At 40.6% G+C, this 18,271-nt stretch overlaps 3 protein-coding genes across 5 annotated transcripts in view; 1 reads left to right on the top strand and 2 right to left on the bottom strand.

Annotated features, from left to right (window-relative positions):
* Positions 1-1,283: 1,283 nt before the first annotated feature.
* Positions 1,284-2,561, top strand: neurog3 (neurogenin 3). Its single transcript, XM_049601057.1, has 2 exons — positions 1,284-1,863; positions 2,533-2,561. Exons 1-2 carry the CDS (start codon positions 1,284-1,286, stop codon positions 2,559-2,561), a joined length of 609 nt encoding a protein of 202 aa, XP_049457014.1.
* A 294-nt stretch (positions 2,562-2,855) lies between these two features.
* pdlim1 (PDZ and LIM domain 1 (elfin)) lies at positions 2,856-11,812 on the bottom strand. The gene is made up of 7 exons (XM_049601312.1): positions 11,566-11,812; positions 9,837-9,988; positions 9,191-9,275; positions 7,854-8,038; positions 5,256-5,404; positions 4,878-4,995; positions 2,856-3,507 (listed from the first exon to the last, which is right to left on the bottom strand). The coding sequence occupies exons 1-7, from the start codon at positions 11,656-11,658 to the stop codon at positions 3,321-3,323; spliced, it is 969 nt and encodes a 322-aa protein (XP_049457269.1). The 5' UTR covers positions 11,659-11,812; the 3' UTR covers positions 2,856-3,320.
* A 2,304-nt stretch (positions 11,813-14,116) lies between these two features.
* Positions 14,117-18,271, bottom strand: part of LOC125904066 (sorbin and SH3 domain-containing protein 1) — a 51,662-nt gene continuing 47,507 nt past the window's right edge. For all 3 annotated transcript variants that reach the window (XM_049601310.1, XM_049601307.1, XM_049601308.1), the window contains one exon: positions 14,117-17,647. In XM_049601310.1, the coding sequence (XP_049457267.1) occupies positions 17,580-17,647 (68 nt within the window). In that variant the 3' untranslated portion in view covers positions 14,117-17,579. The remainder of the gene's footprint in view (positions 17,648-18,271) is intronic.

Raw genomic sequence — 18,271 nt, 5'->3', positions numbered from 1 at the left:
GTCTTTCCAGCGTCTCTTTATCAACACAGAGACATTATTACTAATGACAAAGTACTGACTGACCTTGAGAGCTTCAAATGGAGCTGAACACTCACCATCTACACGCGTGTACCAAGTCATTCTTACAGAGCTTGGTTATGGATGAAACATTTTATGCGTAAAAGATAATATATTTATATTAGTGTATGTCAGCGCTTTTTCTTTTATGCCTGGAACTCTCCAGCTCCTGCACTCTGGTTGAAACCTTAAAGGTAAAAATACAGTTCAGCTTGGAGTCTAAGTGATGTGTGATACTAGACTGTTTAACAGAATCAAGCGTGTCCTCAGTGAACCCTACGATAAAGCTCCCAGTAGTGTTTTCTACCCAGACGTCCAGTTTTGGCTCTGTGAAATGGAGTAATGACTGCATGGCTGACAGGATGTATGACTATATTATGAACAGTATAAGATCATTTACATCCCAGCAAAGAACCAGCAGTTGTCCTGAATGCTCCCTGATTTTAAAGGCAGACCTTTGGGGAAAGTCACGAGAAAGTCAAGTCAAGTTGATCTCATACAGAGTCTAAAATATAGTCTTTGTTACCTGGCATGCATACTGTATATGTAACTTCTCCACACACATACTATTGATTGGAAATTACAAGGGATACACAAAGAGATACAGCAGTGTGAATACTGAGAGAGAGGGGGAGAGGGTGAAGGACGCGCTGCCTGGAAGCTGATTGGCCCCTTGACAGGCGCTGTTGATTCAGGCGCCCACCGCGCAAAAAGATAAGATAAAGGCCATATAAAATAGCAGAGATGCGCATCCATCCCTCACTGTCAGCTGCACCTATACAGTGTCTGCTGCCTCCAGCTACGAGGGGATAAACAAGGACGACTGGCTGTCTCTTTACCCAAGCATCACCTGTCAAGTAAGTGCAAATAAATCCATCCATCTGAAGTTGTTTTAAAATCTGGTATGTGAACTCACACAGAGATTTTGGTGCAGATGCCTCATTTTTCACTTGAATAATTTCGAGGTGAAACCCTGCAATGGATATAAGTGGAATCATTTTTGCACAGTAATAGATTTCCGAACATATTAGAGGATTATTGAAGATTTTCAGCTTTTAAAGCTTTAAAATAAGAGAGATTTCTAGCAACAAAACTTGATTAAATGACTCAAGATATTCATTATTTTCTTATTGCAAACTCTTGTAAAATAGCGGCAAATGCTCTGTAATGTTTGTGATTATGCATCAGAGTTTTGAGTCTCCTTAAAATATTTTTAATCCCACAGAATGTCTCCTAAAGCATCGTGCGCCCCCAATCACCTGCCCACATCCAGAGACGCAGTGACGCACAGCAGGTTTTCTCCAACTGTTCCCAGCCCCGTGAATGAAGCTGGTAACACTTCAGGAGGCTGCAGTGAAAACCTGTCTCGAAAACCACTGACTGTTACCGGAGGTGAATCCACTTCAATGAAATATCTCAAACCCAGAAGCAGGTGTGAGCAGTCTACACAGCGGGGCCGGCGCAGAATGAAGGCGAACGACAGAGAGCGCTCCCGGATGCACAACCTGAACACCGCTCTGGACGCGCTGAGGAGCATCCTGCCGGCGCTGCCAGAGGACGCGAAGCTGACCAAGATCGAAACTCTGCGCTTCGCCCACAACTACATCTGGGCTCTGACGGAGACTCTGCGCATGGCCGACCAGCACGGACACACGCCGGAATACCTGCCGGCTGGATCTGACCTGAGCAGCCCAACAAGTGTTTCATCTGCGGAGTGGGACTCAGCCTCACCTGCGGAGTATGGTTATATGACCTCAGCTGACTTTGACCCCAGAAACTGTTACACCTCTGCTCCTCAAATGAAGTGTAAGATTTTATCAAGAGATCAATCAAGTGTTATCCCTGTTACCTTTTATTTCGAATCATTCTATGGTGACAATGATGTCAAAAACACTTGGCACTGTTGACTTCTCTCTTTGTATGAGGAACTCTGAATGACAGCTCCCATGTCAGGGGCCATATACAACAGAAAAAACTATTGCACTGCTCTCTGTGGTTGCAAACTTTTCCAGACACAAGCTGATCAGTGATGTCAGAGCAGATGTTTTCCATCAGGCAAACACCTGCAGTCACATCACAAATTGAGATCCTAATTGGCCAGAAACTCAGCCTGCTTCTGCCCATACATATCAGTGCATCCATGTAAATGTAGTCTTCCCAAGCACTTACACTGAGTTCACAAAACAAAATCTGTTCAAAATGACTGTTCAATAGATTTAGTTCTTTACAAAGAAAGCCATACTTTCACTTGAGGCCATTTGTTTTAGAAAATTATTTTACAAAGGTGGGACTAAGTCAGTGTTCTGCAAGTCACAAGTAAGTTTGAAGTCTCAAGTCAGGCCTTGAGTCCCTTTTAGTCATAATGCGCTTTTCGCCAAATATAATGCCATTTTAAAAACAGTGACGATATATTAAATCAACAAACATAATGAATGATAATTCATAATTTTAAAATGTATTTCTCTGTTAAAACAGGTGTGACTGAACTTAATCAGAAAATTTGAATTTTGTGTTTCTACCCTGTCTTGTTGCATTTAAAACATCTTATATTGGAAAATGTGTACAAAATATCAAAATATTTTCAAGGTCAAGGCCAAGTGACGTCTTGAGACACTGGCGTAAAACTCCATGTAGAGTTGGAGGTCTTTTCCAATTTTCTGAAGTCTAAAATCAACATATTTGACTTGAGTCTGACTTGAGTCCACATCTCTGCAATTTCATGATCACGTTGCACTTACTCAATCCCAGCATACTAAAACACCATGAAGCACAATTAATGATTTAGGAAGACAAGATAATTGGTTTTAACTAAAATATTTATTCGGTCATGATATTCAAATGTTTTCTTGAGCTATTTTTGTTGCATAAAAGCAGGTTTATTTATTTGATAAAAACTGTAGAAAATGTGTCTTGGGGTGAAATGTTCATTGTTTCAATGACTCAAAGGAACAAAATGTACAAAGACAAATATTACTTAAACACAGTGGTTGCAATTCAAATGTTTTTTAGGGAGAGAAAAATGCCAACATTTCATAGTATTCATTAATTTTCCTTTTTCAGAGTCCAAAGTTAATGTGCAAATCAACATTTTCAAAGACGTAGTTCTTTACTGTCCTGCCTACCAGGGACTGTACTGACACATACTGTGAGAGAAGACAGTTTTATAGTCTTGGGAGTAGCATGAACTAAATGTTGTAATGTCTTGGATAATGTCACGGTGTCCTATAGTGGTGTGCAGTCCGAGGCTGAGCCCAGCGAGTGCTCTACTTGGGGAAGACGGTGACCACGTCGTAGCCCTCGGGTGGGGTCACTCGCTCACGTGCATGCTTCTCACAATAAATCTGGTCCTCCACAAAGAAATGTCCCTTCTGTTTTAGGTTGATGTCGCAGTCTGTGCAGGTGTAGCACTCGGGGTGACGGAACTTGTCCCTCAGCTTCACCACCATCCCCCTGAGGAAGAGATATAAAGATCACATTTAACTTGATTAACATGAAATCACAGAGTTAATCCAGACACTAATTCATGACTGAATTTATGTGCACTACAAATGGTTAGGAGCTACACTGAATGGCCAAAAGTATTTGGACAGCTGAGCATCACACCCAAATGTGATCTAACACAAGGGTCATCATAAGCTGCTTTATCAGCCTTCTCTCTTCTGAGAAGGTTTTCCACAACACTTCTGCACCTGGCTGCAGGATGTACTCCCACCTTAAGGTGCTGGATGGGGCTGAGGTCAGAGCTCTGTCCACACCAGTCAGGCTCTTTCACACCAAACACATAAAGTCATTTCTATGTGGACCTGGCTTTGTGCACGGGAGCACTGTCATGTTGAAACAGGAGCTGCCACTAAGATCCACATTATTGTCTCAAACACCATTGTTTACTGGAGTGTTATGATTTCCCTTAACTGGAACTTAAGGGCCTAAAAAATTACAGACCAAAAGTGCACATATGTGAACACAGTATCCACATACATTTCTGTTGTAACTTAAATGTTATGCCATTTTTATGGCTTTCTTACAGACAGACAGCAGAAAGAAATGTCAGGAAACATGGGAAACAGATGCAACAAACATCCCAGCCATTCTGATTCTCATATTCTGCAAACTATGTGAAATAAAACTGTGAGGTTCGGCATAGAAACTAAGTCACAACATGAATCAGGGCAGTTCATTAGTTTAACATGTAAAAATGATTGCGTTCACTTCCCTAATTTTAAAAACACAGTCTTACTTACTTTAAAAAATGATTTTGTTGTACTGTTTCACACACACACACACACACATATTATATATATACATATACATATACATATACACACACACACACACACACACACATACATATATTTTAACTTAATCTGATGGAAGCAAAAACTCTCATTATGCAGTCTGCTGAAAAGCATGTCACTCGTAACAACACAGATTTTAAAGGATACTGAATCCAAAGCAGTAAAGTCCACTCAAATTAAGTAAAAACTGTCAAAATAAATATAGTGTTGGGAAAATAAACCACTGTGAGCAAATGTCAAGGCAACAGCTGCAACAAGGCATTGTATTGGTGGTAACTAAATTCAACCACAAGGTGGAGACAAACTCCAAACAGAGACGACACACTCTGGGGACCTTTGCCTTGCATCACATTTTGTCAGTGTGGAAGTTTGTAGTGTCAAACACTGAGCAAGACAAACGGTAGGTACGACTGAATAACCTGAGGGGACAACTAAGCACATGCTGATACTTGAGTCCTACTCCTCAGTGCTGCAATATAAAAGCGTCATCTGTGTAACAGTGCTGACGAATCATTTTATACTTACACAATCCCAGATCCACATTTGTCACAGGAGGGTAACTTCTCTGTGTTCCCCACTGATGATGCAATCTTTGTCGAGGGTGCTTTCACACTCCTGAACCCAGACGGTCTATCAGGGTCACCTACAAACACCAGACACATACAGATGAACAATCTTAACATACTGAAGTGGTTGTCTGTTTTGTTTCGCTCCACTCCTGATAACTTGTTGCTTAAAATGACAAAAAACCCTAATGAAAGCAGTATTATAAATGTGTAGAATCAGTGAAAGCTCATAAATCTGCTATCTCATTAAAAGTGACAGATAACTCTGCACCCTGAAGCTATATATTGTAAAAGTGTAATGCTCGAGGAAGCTGAGAGTAATAAGCAGGATCTGTACCTGTCTCAAGGATCTCCTGAAGCACTTTGAATGAAGCAGACTGTCGAGGAGGCTCATCAGACTCTTGGTTCTCCTGCAGCATCTTGTAAACCTCTGAATCTGCTGCTACATGCGGCCGCTTGGTTGTCTGCGATGGATCTGATGGAGCACTACAAGAGAGGTGTGTACATTTTAACATGTCTGCAGGAACCACAGGATGCAAACATTTCAAAACATTCTTGGGCAACAAACAGCAAACACTTTGTCTTTTCATTATACCTCATGTTGATACTTAAAGAATATAGCTAAGTTTCATTTTTTGTTACCTGCTTGGGGACTATGGATGGAAAGAAGCAATCTTGCTAACACAGACATGTTTATATCTCATATTTTATACTGATGTTCAGTAACTTCCTCTGCCCCTATTAAATAAACAGTAAAATAATAAAAAATATAACTTTGCTCTTTTGTATATCTTACTTATTTTCATTAGGGAAAAAAATCCCCTACACTTCTGTTTAATACCCAACAGAACTGAGATCTAAGGTTGTCCTATTTGTGGTACAGTTTAGTATTGGGTTATATCAATCTTTTTTCCTGGTCTTACATGCTGCATTAAGTCATACAATTTTCTTATTGTTTTTTTTTTTACTATAGCTGTAGCGACTACTATCACTGAAAAAAAGGTGCTAAGGGGCAAAGTAGGCTATTAACTGTTATGCCTTTAAACAAATCCATACTGAAGTCATGATGTGTTTTATGCCGTTTATTAAACAGACATGCATTTGCTGGGATGGAATAATTAAAGCAGGACTTGATGTGATGTGATGTGCTGTGACAGTCAACAGGAAATATCGAAGCCTAACTCACCCTCTTTGTCTGAATCCTGCCGCACAAGTGAAAACAGGTACATGATGTGAAACTAACCCATTACCAAGGTGATAGTAACCAAAAAGAACATGTGCAGCCTAAACAACACAAGCTAAATACACATGCTGACTCCTACAATAGTTGAGTGAATACCTCGTATATTCACATTACTATGACTTGTAAAGACATGTATCATCCAGCCCTCTGGAAGCTGGCCTAGATGTTCCAAGCTCCACTGAGAATGAGCTTGATGTAGTTAGAAGCCGACCTACCAGCGAGCTACAGGGGAGTGTTTCAATCAATAAAATGATTGACTCTTAGATGCATTGTGATTCTTTCTTTTAACATTAATCATTGGCGCTCTTTGATCAAAGTGCTTTTGAATTGAATGTTCTCCCTTAAGAGTATGCACAGTAAAAAGCTTCAATGTTAAAGATTAAATGTACTGATAATGTTGCATAATGGTAGATAAATCTGTTGGGGGTTGTTTAAACCAAATAGACTGTGAAACATGAGTAAAACACAACAATGAGAGGCGTGTGACATGAAACATTAAGCTAAAGCATGTAAGCAACTCGAGGGCAGTGGGGCATGTTGTTGAACTTTAACCTCCTCTTCCTGATCTAAATGTCATGTGGACAAAGAGCTGAGTTAGAGCCATAGATTGTTTATACTCTGTCATGCCTGACAAGACTACATATTTTGACAATACAGCTAACAAAGCAACATGTAGGTGTTGTTGCAAAGCATGCACACAATATACACACACTTCAAGGACAACAATCAAATATAAGATATTGTCAGATTATTGATAAAGTGAGTCAAAAATATTGTTTGATGTGTTGCTGATCACCGAGGCCCATCCTCTCTGTAATCCTTTAACAGCCTACGGAGCAATCAAAGTTCCATACTGACTGACACAAGCAATGCTTTTTCATTTTTTGTTCAAGGGACAGTTCATCCCAGAATCAAAAAATACTTATAATGTTTCTTAACTGCAGAGCTGTTCATCAGTCTGCTTTGTTTTGGTGTGAGTCGCTGTGTGTTGGAGATGTCGGCCGTAGAGATGTCTGCCTTCTCTCCAATGAAATGGAATAAGATGGCACTCAGCTTGTGGTGCTCAAAGTGCCCCCCACAAAAATAATAAAAAAAAAACCTCAAAAGCAATGTTTTCAGAAAGGAGGGAGGAGAGCGGCGTGCATCTACTGCCAGCTCACCTACCACCACTGAGCTACAACAAGCCTCTTGTTTCAACAGTCAGTCGGAAGAACAGTGAAAGTGTTTTTTCTTCCGAGAAACTCAGCGAGTGCAAACTCTCATTCTTGTTTAATTGCTGTTATCAACTCCATTTGCGCAAAACTTCACTTATTGCTGTGTTTACTCTACTAACACAGGAGTTAGTGGTTGTTGCTTTGGGAGCCACCATTACTGGTGTGCAAGCCTGCATTTTCTGTCATCAACTATAACACAGTCCCTGTTTGGTTGCTTATGTTATTAACTACGGTGCGGATGGCTGATTGGAAATGATTGGATTTTTATCATCAGCAGGATAATCTTACCAGGCTAAAATAGCACTACAGGAATGAGGAAATATGTGTTTTTGATTTTAGGGGTGAACTGTCCCTTTAAGGCCATCGATAGTACTGCATTTGCTTTTGGCTGTGTCTTGAACTAATCTTGACTCCCTCGGGATCCAATCTCGACTTGGACAACTTTCTCTAAAGCGGTGTCATCTCTACATTATCTTACTTGTTGCTGGGCTCATTAGCTGTGGCACTGGTCTTCACTTCTTCCACAGCCGAATTGAAGTCCTTGATGTTCTCTGACGAGTAGAGACCAGAGGGGTTGTTGTACTGGTTGGTCACAACTTTGGGGCCAAAACCAGTGAATGGCAGAGCACTCCTGTTGTGGGTCGAGCCTATGTGTTTCACCTCCTGTAAACATGAATGGAAAATACTTCTGTTAAAGCTTTTTGTACGTACCAAAGCACAACACGGTGAGTGCAGATTTGTGAAATAACTCGCACACCGTCTCAAACATGCAACACTCACAGTGCAGACTTGATGCAGTGTCGATCACAACCTTTGACGCCTTCAGATGAACTATAATTTAGATTTTGTAATGTGAGCTTGCGCATGTAAAAACATGCAGCTGATCTCATGACAGTTAGGAACATTACTCAATATCTGAAAACACCCAATCTCTGGTGTTTTCAACGATGAAATCAATAATGTTGTGACTGCACACTTTGAAAACTGAGACTTGGAAATGTTCAACTGAAAACGTCAAAACAGTCTTTATTTGTGTCTTTAACTGCTGCTTCTCGTTTGACTCAAAGTCACACATAATTTAGCAGGATAATGTATGACTGTGGATTCTGCCTTAATTATAGCCAACGGTCTTTGAGGACAAACATGTCATGACACTGGCATGCCATGAAAGTGGGCACATAAATGCCACTGAATCTAGCTCATGCTTCACAGTGGGAACACGGAAAAGCGTCCAAATATAGCTCATGCTTCAAGCATCTGACTGTTACACTGCAGAGTACCCCAGAGTCTGTGAGCAAATAAACTTACACAAAGAAACTCACAACACTAGCATTGACCAAGGGCCTACAAAGTATGATGCAATGGCTTAAAGTAATACAACAGTGAAGAGACGTCAAAGTGACAGACTCCAGACAAGCGCTTGAGACACGCGTTATTGTGTGTGTGAGAAAAATGCACAACATCTGTGACCTGTGAAACACACACACACACACACACATTTCCTACATGAATTCACACTTTGGCCGCAACTTTCCACTCAGCGGGCAGGAACTGAGGCTTGCGTCAGGGTTTGGCTGATAAACTACCGTCTCCTAGGAAACCTCCTGTTGGGAAGTAAACAATGACTTCATCTTTGGCAGTGTAAAGAAAAAAACCCAACCCACAAGGCTCTGTGGGCGCGGTGGGAAAGGAACGAGCAGGCTTCCAGAAACTGTACTGCTACCTGTAATTGTATTTCCCAGACTGCAAGTTAAAATGACAAAGTCATTTTAGAAGCTCATCCTGCTTTGATGTTTAGACAGCAGACACACACACCTTTGGCTCTGATGCAAGATTCATCTTGTATGGATGTGTTCTCCCTTCCTCAGATGAAAGCGGCGACCACATTTTATGTTCTGACCTGCAGAACAGAGAGAGGACAACTAGTGTAAAACGTTGAAATCACAAAATAAATGTGCATATATCAGCTTTAAATACAACATGCTTGAGTTTTTTTTTTTTTTTTTTGTCTTTAGGTATGTTTCCTGTGTTGCTGCACATGAACGTGATACTATAACTGTGTATTTAAGCAACAGACCCCTTGCAGGTATGTTCTTTGGCTTCCTCCACAGTTGACCCCACCTTGCATTCAGAACATTCCCTCTTAATGTGAACAAACATATTTGCTTCAACCTGCCTGTTGACTCCATTTCAACATGCCTGCTGCGTAAAATCATCCACTAGCAGAAAGGTATTATGTCATGGGCTGACACAACACAAAATTAAAACATATCTTAGCATACATACACTTCTCAAACTTAAGATTTCAGTGAAACAAAGGAGACTTGTCCTTTAAAAACCATGACTAAACACCACATCACTCCCCAAACACCTGGATTGCAGCTGAGCTGTCTCATATTACTCAGTGTTTTTCAGGCCCGCGGCTATGCAGATCAGGCTGGCACATGTTGCTGCAACCTACCTGTCTATGGAGAGCACCATCTCCTCTATGCATCCCTTGATCTTGTTCTGCGCTTCCAAGTGAGTCATGTTCTCTGTCGGTTCTCCTTCGATGGCCAAGATCATGTCTCCAATACACAGGTTGGCCTGGGCCGCTTTACTCCCAGGGGTGACCTACAACACAGGACACATAACTGATAATAAACAGCAACCTTTTTGGACTATATGTGAGCTTGGATTATAAGATTTTAAATATATGACACCTGTGGAGGAAAACCTTTATATGATCTATATCTGAAAAGATTCTTTACAAAATAAACACCACTTATGACTAAAATAACTTGAATCATAAATGTGTGGAAAACACACTTTTGATTTAAAGTCAGATATAACCTTAAAGTCTGCACGCCTCTTTTGTAATCAGACCTTAATTCCACTGTTGTATTGTTTTAACTCTGACCTTCAAGGACCTTCACACACATTTCAGTATTTACAATAAACATGGGCACAGCCACTTGCAGAGAAGTGTGTGCTGGTAGACAGAGCTGCCTCGAGTGCAGACACTCTATCAAAGATAAAGGCTTGAAGCAGACAGAGACTGTGACCCAGTCCAGGAATTCCTAATCACTTTTCCATGGGTGGAGTGGAGCAACCACTGTAACAACATTTACAACAGGAACAGCAGCTGCCATTCAGGCAAAGCACACAGTGGAGGGTCATATTCTGATTACATTACTGGCACACTGTAAAACACGTATGATGCCTTGTAAAGTTTTGCATTTATGTACACTGTGCTGTTGTAAAGTAACAAAATGGGCTGTGAAAGCTGTTAGCTTAGACAAAGAGGGGTCCATGGACAGTTAGGGATGTGAAAGTAAATAATAGTTTCTCAAGATTATCCTTTCAATTTGAAGCCCAATAAGAAAGTGTGTAGACATGATTAAATACTGGTAGGCCCTTGATTATGCGTGGGGGGGAATGAATACAGCAGATTGTCTTGATATTTTTGCGTGGCAATATTGTGACAATACACTGACACAAAATATAGAATTTTTTAAATATATAAATTATTAATCTTACAAATCCAAATTCAAATTTTGGTAGCCTACTTGAATGCTAATATCTGGATAACTTTTTCAGTCCACTAAATATATTTTGTCACAATAAAAATGACTTAAGTGAGATATACAGACTGAATAATATTTTAGTAGACAAAACATATGTTAACAAAGTTTTCTTTTGGGGACAAAATTTGCAGTTTAAAACGGTATTAAATTGCGATATACTTTATCGTAATATGCAGCATATCGCAATAATACTGTATCGTGACATATCTGATAAGTGATTCCCACCCTGACTATATATAGGCTAAGTTACTGTTTTGTTAACCTGTGGGCTACACTTACGTTTACAGTAACTTACAGTTATACCAGAGCAGCATTTCAAGTAACATAAGAACTGAAATATAGAAATATAACTTCATAAAGCGCTCAAAGTAAAACGCTGGACAAGTCTATTGTCAGTAGCTGACTGTAACGTACAATATGCCGACACACACTGTAACAACAGGTCACGTCAGTCATATCACTTCAACCTCTGTGAAGTCACCTTTTGTTAACGGTAGCTAACGCTACCTAACAGTCTGCTCTCAGTAAAGTCGAGAGGAAACAACGAGAGGGCAAAGTTTCGTCGGGACATGCCCAGGTACCGTCTAACTGAGGCACAATGTGGCAGCAAACAGTAACACTTACCCGGGAAATAGTCAGTGGCTGCTCGAAGTCCTTTCCCCCCACCAGCCTGAATCCCCACGGCCCGGGACCCTGCACTACTACCCGGAGAGGCATCTCGTCAGTGTTTGGTTGTTCACAGAGTCGACTGTGGCTGTGTTTAAAGATCTGTCCGAGGTTTCACTTCCTTCTGCTGATGACATGTGCAGCGGTCGATAGTCAGAAGTTTCAGCCTGGCTCCGCAGCATCAGAGCAGGGGGTGGACCCACAGGTTACACTTGGACGAATAGATTTTGAAGTTTCCTCGCTGATAAGTGAGAGCACAAAGATCGTCTATTGAGAAAGTGTCCCACTCCGTAATGTCTGTGAGTAAGCTGACCAAGCTTCCAGGAATGTGAGGTCATTTTCTCATAGAAGTCAAGTTACAATGGGAACCTGGACCAAGACTTTTTTTTTATCTTAAGAGACCAAATCCAACAGTCAGTTGATCTCACTGATGTGCATCCAAAGACAATAAGGCATATTACTCTGTGCCAAAACTGTTAAAACACCTAAATTAGTTACAATACAATACACATGGGCAATGAAGTTTAAAATTGTAAATATTTATCAGCACCTGTTAAAGTAACTGCCATGCTCATGTAAGGACGTATTCACACTGGTGCTATTTGGTCTGCTTTAAATAAACCCTGGTCCACTTCCACGGATAGTTCAGTTCGTCTGGAGTGGTGTGAACGCTCATTCGAACTCTGGTGCAGACCAAACGAGCGAACCCTAGTCCGCTTCAAAAATGGTGTTCTCGGTTCACTTGTAAGTGAAGCCTGGTGTGCTTTAAAAAGTGCAGTGTAAAAGTGAACCGTACCAAATGAAGGTGTGAACTTTTTCTGCATTTAGCACCCAATTGAACCGAGTCCCCGGACTATCCTGGTATGAATGTGCCCTTAATGAGGTGTTCTCAGCGTTGAAAAACTGGAACCATACTTTTGTGCGCCATCTTAAGGTTCTGTTTAGGACATCCACAACATTAACATAGTAACTATGTGCTATGTAAAGATATAGCCTAGTGGAGTTATGGTGTCCTGAGGCTGTTCATGTGAGTGAGTGCATGCCAGTCCCTGTGCGTGTACCCAGCTGGCTAGCTAATCGCTGCTGCTCTGCACTGTGCACGCCATCCCGCCACCCTGGGTCAGAATGGTGGCAACACGGAAGCATGATGCCCACCCTACATTCCCCCCCAGGTTAACACTGTCAGCACCATTGTTAGCACTGTTTGCTGCTATAGTCTTTGGCTAAGGCCACCTGCATGCTGTGAGGCATGTGGGTCCAGGTATCACTGGATAATTTATAATTCATTTGATAACTGGACCCATGTGCAGTCAATTTCGACTCAGACTGAATCATAGCTATGCTCTGAATATTGTAAACAGCTCTTTTAAAATATTTTCAGTTGAAATAAATGAGCTTGGAGCTGAGACACAGACAGGAGAGAGAAGTCAGAAGGTGGGAGACAGTAATATGCTGCTGTGGAGCTGTGGCTGAAAACATTTGTGAATTTGGAGTTGATTTTTTCAAACCTGACTGAAACCAGCAAGCAACACAAAGACATCCCAACCATTCAAATCATGTAAAAGACTGGTGAACCTTTTTAAGTTTTTATGAGTGACAACAATCAAATGCAAGCTCTTAAATTTAGCCTTTATTTGCTTTTAATACTCAGTACTTTGAGAGCAGGGCAGAGTGATGCCTCTTCATTTTTTTCTCCTCTCAGATGAGCTCCAGTGTTTGTTTTAGGGATGTCCGCCTGCCGGTACGTCACCGTGTTATATGCAAGCTTACCATTTATGGTAGAGCTAAATCCCAGGATGTGGAATGTGCCGCTCCCAAAAGTTGAATTCCTGCCAGAGGATCTCTGGTCAAAGTGGAGAGAAAAAGCTCTGGGCAGACTGACCGAATGAAACACGTCCTTTCTTGTAGGATTAACATGCATCCTCAGCAGGCCCCTGGGCATGCCACTTAAGTCTGTAGGGCCTTTAAAGTGAAGCCCTTACAATACTGAAGATCAAATCAAATGAAAATACATCTGCTCCTGACTGTTAAGGCTGTACAAACACATCTGTCAACATCATCAGCCTAATGGAATGTTGCCTATCTGACATCCTGTTGCTTTATGGGCTTCACACAGCAGCCAACATAAGTGTACTATAATTATTTACGTAAACTCACAGACTATACAGAAGCTATCCTCAAGTGTATTAACCCATTCCACCCCTATACCATTAGTTTCAATAACTGTCCAGGTTGTAGCTTACATGGTGTGCTACTTAAAAAAAATCACATGACAGTCAACAGCTCATCAACAACTCCACCTTTAGCTCACATTAATTTGCATTAGCTCATGGTTATACAGCCACAGGGAATGTGCCTTTAAAAGACACGTGCATTTAAAAAACACATGCTCATAAACCTGTACACTGCAAGACTTCACTCCTTACACATTAATATGCCAGAGGATCTTTAATGTTTTTAAAATTCTCATTCAGACCTTTGTCAGAAATCAAAACAGATCACACATGACATAGTTTAAATGGTTTATTAAATATTGCATAATACCGAAGTCACAGCAGTGTATAGTATCTTTATTTTAATATTGTCAATGTAACAGCACTGCAAATTGAAGCAAACAAACCAAAAACCTGTTGCAGGTTGTGCGTCTCATCAAACTAGCTCGTTCTCATGATTATTAATCATTAAGTTAAAGCATTGTGTCACACTTTTAGGTACTTGCACAGTAACTGACAAGTTCTTAGTAAATGTTCTCCCATCACAGAGATCACTAGGACTAATGGGAAAACCATGGTTACATTAAATATGTCATGGATACATTTCAGTGATACTCCAAAGGAAAACAAAATAATTAAATGAAAATGAGGCACAATTTTGCATCTAACATAAGGCATTATGAATGTCACAAATGGCAGCGTAATGTTCATATGCGCCAAACATCCTGTGCTCAGTAACGCTCCACTCTGTGCTTTGACAAAAATCCTTCAGGTAAATAAACCGCCGCAAGCGACAGAGAGCTCAATCTGACGCTCCCCTCGCTCGCAGTCTATTATTTTTATTTTACATATTTACAATCCTTCTTGTGCCATGCTGATCGATCGTCTGCATGTTCCTTTAAGATGAAAATACAGACTTTTCTTTTTTTTACATATTGTGTGTGCATTGCCACATTCATATATTCATACATTCATACATCCTGTGATGTTTTCTAGAGCACAATATCACAGAAACAAGCTAAAGTGAGTTGTGTTATGGCTAAACGAGTGATTGTTTATTTGTCCATCGTGTGGTGTGTTTGAGGTGGAGCAAAAACCTCTCTCCTTTTGTTCTGTCAGGGAAGAAACAGGCCAACAGACTCCCAACCTATCAGCACATTCATGCAGAGCTGGAGTTACGCAGGGACAGAAATGTTTAGCCAGCAGCAGAGGGGAAAACATGCCTTTGTGGTGTAACAAAATACCTGAATATTATATCAGCGCTATACAGGCAAACCCATAATGCAGTGTATTATCCTGACAAAACATTCCCTTTGCTGATGTTGGCAAAATTGTCAGTGGTGATCCGCGCCAGAGGAAACACCTGATTTTGTCCCAACAGCAAACATCAGAGAGGACGAAACACTGATTGCTACTGAATCTTGTTAAATTAATGCACTTCATCAGTTATTGAACTTCATATATGTGGCAGCCACATACAGTTTCAAACCACAATCCAATCAGGTCAATGTTCATCATCACTGCACAACTGCAGCTAACACATTCAAAAAAAACCCCAAAGATATAGTAAACATACACTTTTAGATCTAGTGAGAGCTACTGTTTCATCTTTCAACACTTCACATTACGTTTCTAATTTCTCCTGTACTCAGGCAATTATAGAGAGTGATACACTGATAGTCTGGCACTGTTTGATTAGAAATGTGTGTATTCATAGGGAAAAGGATCTGAGTTCAGCTACTTGGAGCATCAGATAGCTCACCACCTCAGTCCACCTTGTGTAAAAAAAAAAGTGATTTTAAAATACTTCTTTAGCAATCTCCCATCCATCTGCCAGTACAAGCAGGTCATAACAAGCTCTAAGAATTATTTGCAAGTACTATTTGACACCTCCGCTCAGGACTGGTGAGCATAGTGCAGCAGCTGATGACAAAGAGGAATTTGATGAAAACACAAGCGGAGAAAAACAATAGCTATCATCTTTCAGTATGTGCGTGTGGAGGATCTATTCTGACATGTGGTGTCTGTTACAGGATCTGATGGTGCTGGAGATGTGGGAGCTCTGTACTCGCGGGAAGACGGCTGTGATGCTTTGATAGCAGAATTCAAAGCAATCCTCCATCAGGGTGCTATTGAAGCTCAAAGAGCAGACTGTTAACCCCGTCATCACTGCTGTTTGCTTTAAGCTAAAGGTGGCAAATATTGAGGCTGATAGCGTCTCATGCTCCAATTTGACTTGTCTCTTATTATATTACAGTGCATGCTGTACTAATGCTGACCTTATTGTTAAATCATTCCACTGAGTGTATTACCCAAGTTGTAGTCATTACATATGAAAATATGTAGCCATATTTAGAAGGCCTCTTAAAGTTTTCTGTACACATTTACATGGCTAAAACAAAAAATCTTGTGAGTGAGGGTGCGGTTAAAATCTCAATACGCACTTAAAAATCAGCATGTTTATATTCTAAGACACCTTGTTGGCTTTGCTTAAAACATTAAATAGATTTTTTTGTGATTAATATACCATTGTCTTGTTAGGTGGGATCTGCTTATATGACTAAACAGGAAGTTAAGTGCCACCACGCCTGTCCTGTGGTTGCGCTGGAGCCAGGCGTCTACCACCAGCTACCTTACAGGCATCATCCATCAGTAAACACACTTCTCTTTTGACAGAAGAGGTGTAAAATGACAAATGAATAGATTCTGAAGAAAAAGGATGTGCACATACACGGTTTCACTTTAAAGACATGCAACACAGTCCACGTGTCCTGTACGTGTGTTTGCTGTGGTTACTGGGAAAAAAGAGAAGCTAAGAGCACACTTCAACATTTGAGTATCTCTTGTCATGCATATGACTTTGTGATAACTGTTATATAACAACCTTTGATAGAAAATGAAGGCAATACTGAACTGGTATCTAAAGCTTTCGGGCACTGAGTTGTGAATGCTGTTATGTTCTTTAAATACTGATTTTTTGATGATTCATAAAATGTAACAGAAAGTAAAACAGGTATGTCAGACCAGTTTCTAAAGGGGCTTTATATTTAAGGGTTAAAGTATTTAAACTCTGGAGGGCACTGAATTTAAGTCAGTTTCTCAAATCTAAACTGAGAAAAGAGAAGCAGAGTCCAAGGATAAACCACCACATTAAATTTCATACTGTCTGGTGTGCTGAACAAACACTAAAGGTTTTACTCTGAAAGCAACATCTAATGTCTTTCAATCAGGAGATGCATGGTTTGCATTGTAATTAAATAATCATGATAAACACCACTGGTCCTGAAAGGTAGCTCATGACAAACAGCTCCAACCACACATCCCATAAAAATACATTCTGAATCCTCCCAAGTCCAGTTCAGGTAATAAGATCCACTCCTTAATCCATACACTGCTCTGCTGCCGTCCTCCACACTACGTAAACACTTGTGTAATGAAAATTACATAGACAAGATGGAAGCTATTATCTGTACAATAAAAGCTAGTTTGTGGTGGAGAAATTCCACACGTGGAGACAGACAATTTCTGTCAAGGGTTGTGTAATATGTGGTCAAGGTGTACACCATACTGAGGTTTGGGCAGTGAGCTGTCTCTGTCTCCATCTCGTGCAGTTTGACATACCTCAGGCCGAACCGATCACTTTCCCAGACAAAATGGATTCGCCTGGCTAAATGACTATGCTAACCAACAGCCATGCGCGATAGTAATGACTTCCCAAGCTTGACAGGCAACCGTGTGTTACAGCCGGATTAGATATCTTTACAGTTTCACTTCCTTCACGTAATTCCCAGGGAAAGTCCCAAACTGTTTTGTCCTCTTTGAGGTACCTGGAGAGAAAAAGAAAGAGAAACAAGAAAGAGTCAAAAGAAAGTAAAATGATTCTTTCTCAGACTGAGGCTAAAAGACTTTGTTTTTAAAGGAATGCTTCACCCGCTGAATCACCATTAGTGTATAAATTATTCAACCACATTGAACTTGTAAAGAAATTGTTATTTTTCTCGCATGCCTCCATGGGGAATGACGATTCCAAAAACCCAAGTTCAATTACTTCCCAAACAGACAGCTCTTTCCAACAGGGAACTAAACTGAGTAGGTTCAACTAATCTATTCTTTCTTTAAAGAGAAGACTCCATTGAGGAAAACAGTAATGCTGGAGCGGCAAACCTACCACCACCTAAATCAGTTTGGGTTATTGCGTCACTTTGGTGTTTTAGGGCGCTGTCACACCTGAACTGTTTGGTTATCAGAAAGTCAGGTCTGTCTGCGTGGTTACTGCGGTTTGTTTGAGCTGGTGTGAAAGCTGTCAATTGAAAACTGGTGTGGACCAAATAATTGAACCCAGACCGCTTGAAAAGGTGGGTCTTGGTCTGCTTCAAAATGGACTCTGGTTAGATTTGTTTGTGGTGTGAAAGAAAGTTAACCAACTAGAGGATTTATGATAGCAGTTATGT

This window comes from Epinephelus fuscoguttatus, linkage group LG16 (assembly GCF_011397635.1).
Source record: "Epinephelus fuscoguttatus linkage group LG16, E.fuscoguttatus.final_Chr_v1".
NCBI classification, from domain to species: Eukaryota; Metazoa; Chordata; class Actinopteri; order Perciformes; family Serranidae; genus Epinephelus; species Epinephelus fuscoguttatus.
This window is presented reverse-complemented; position numbering and strand designations above follow the sequence as displayed.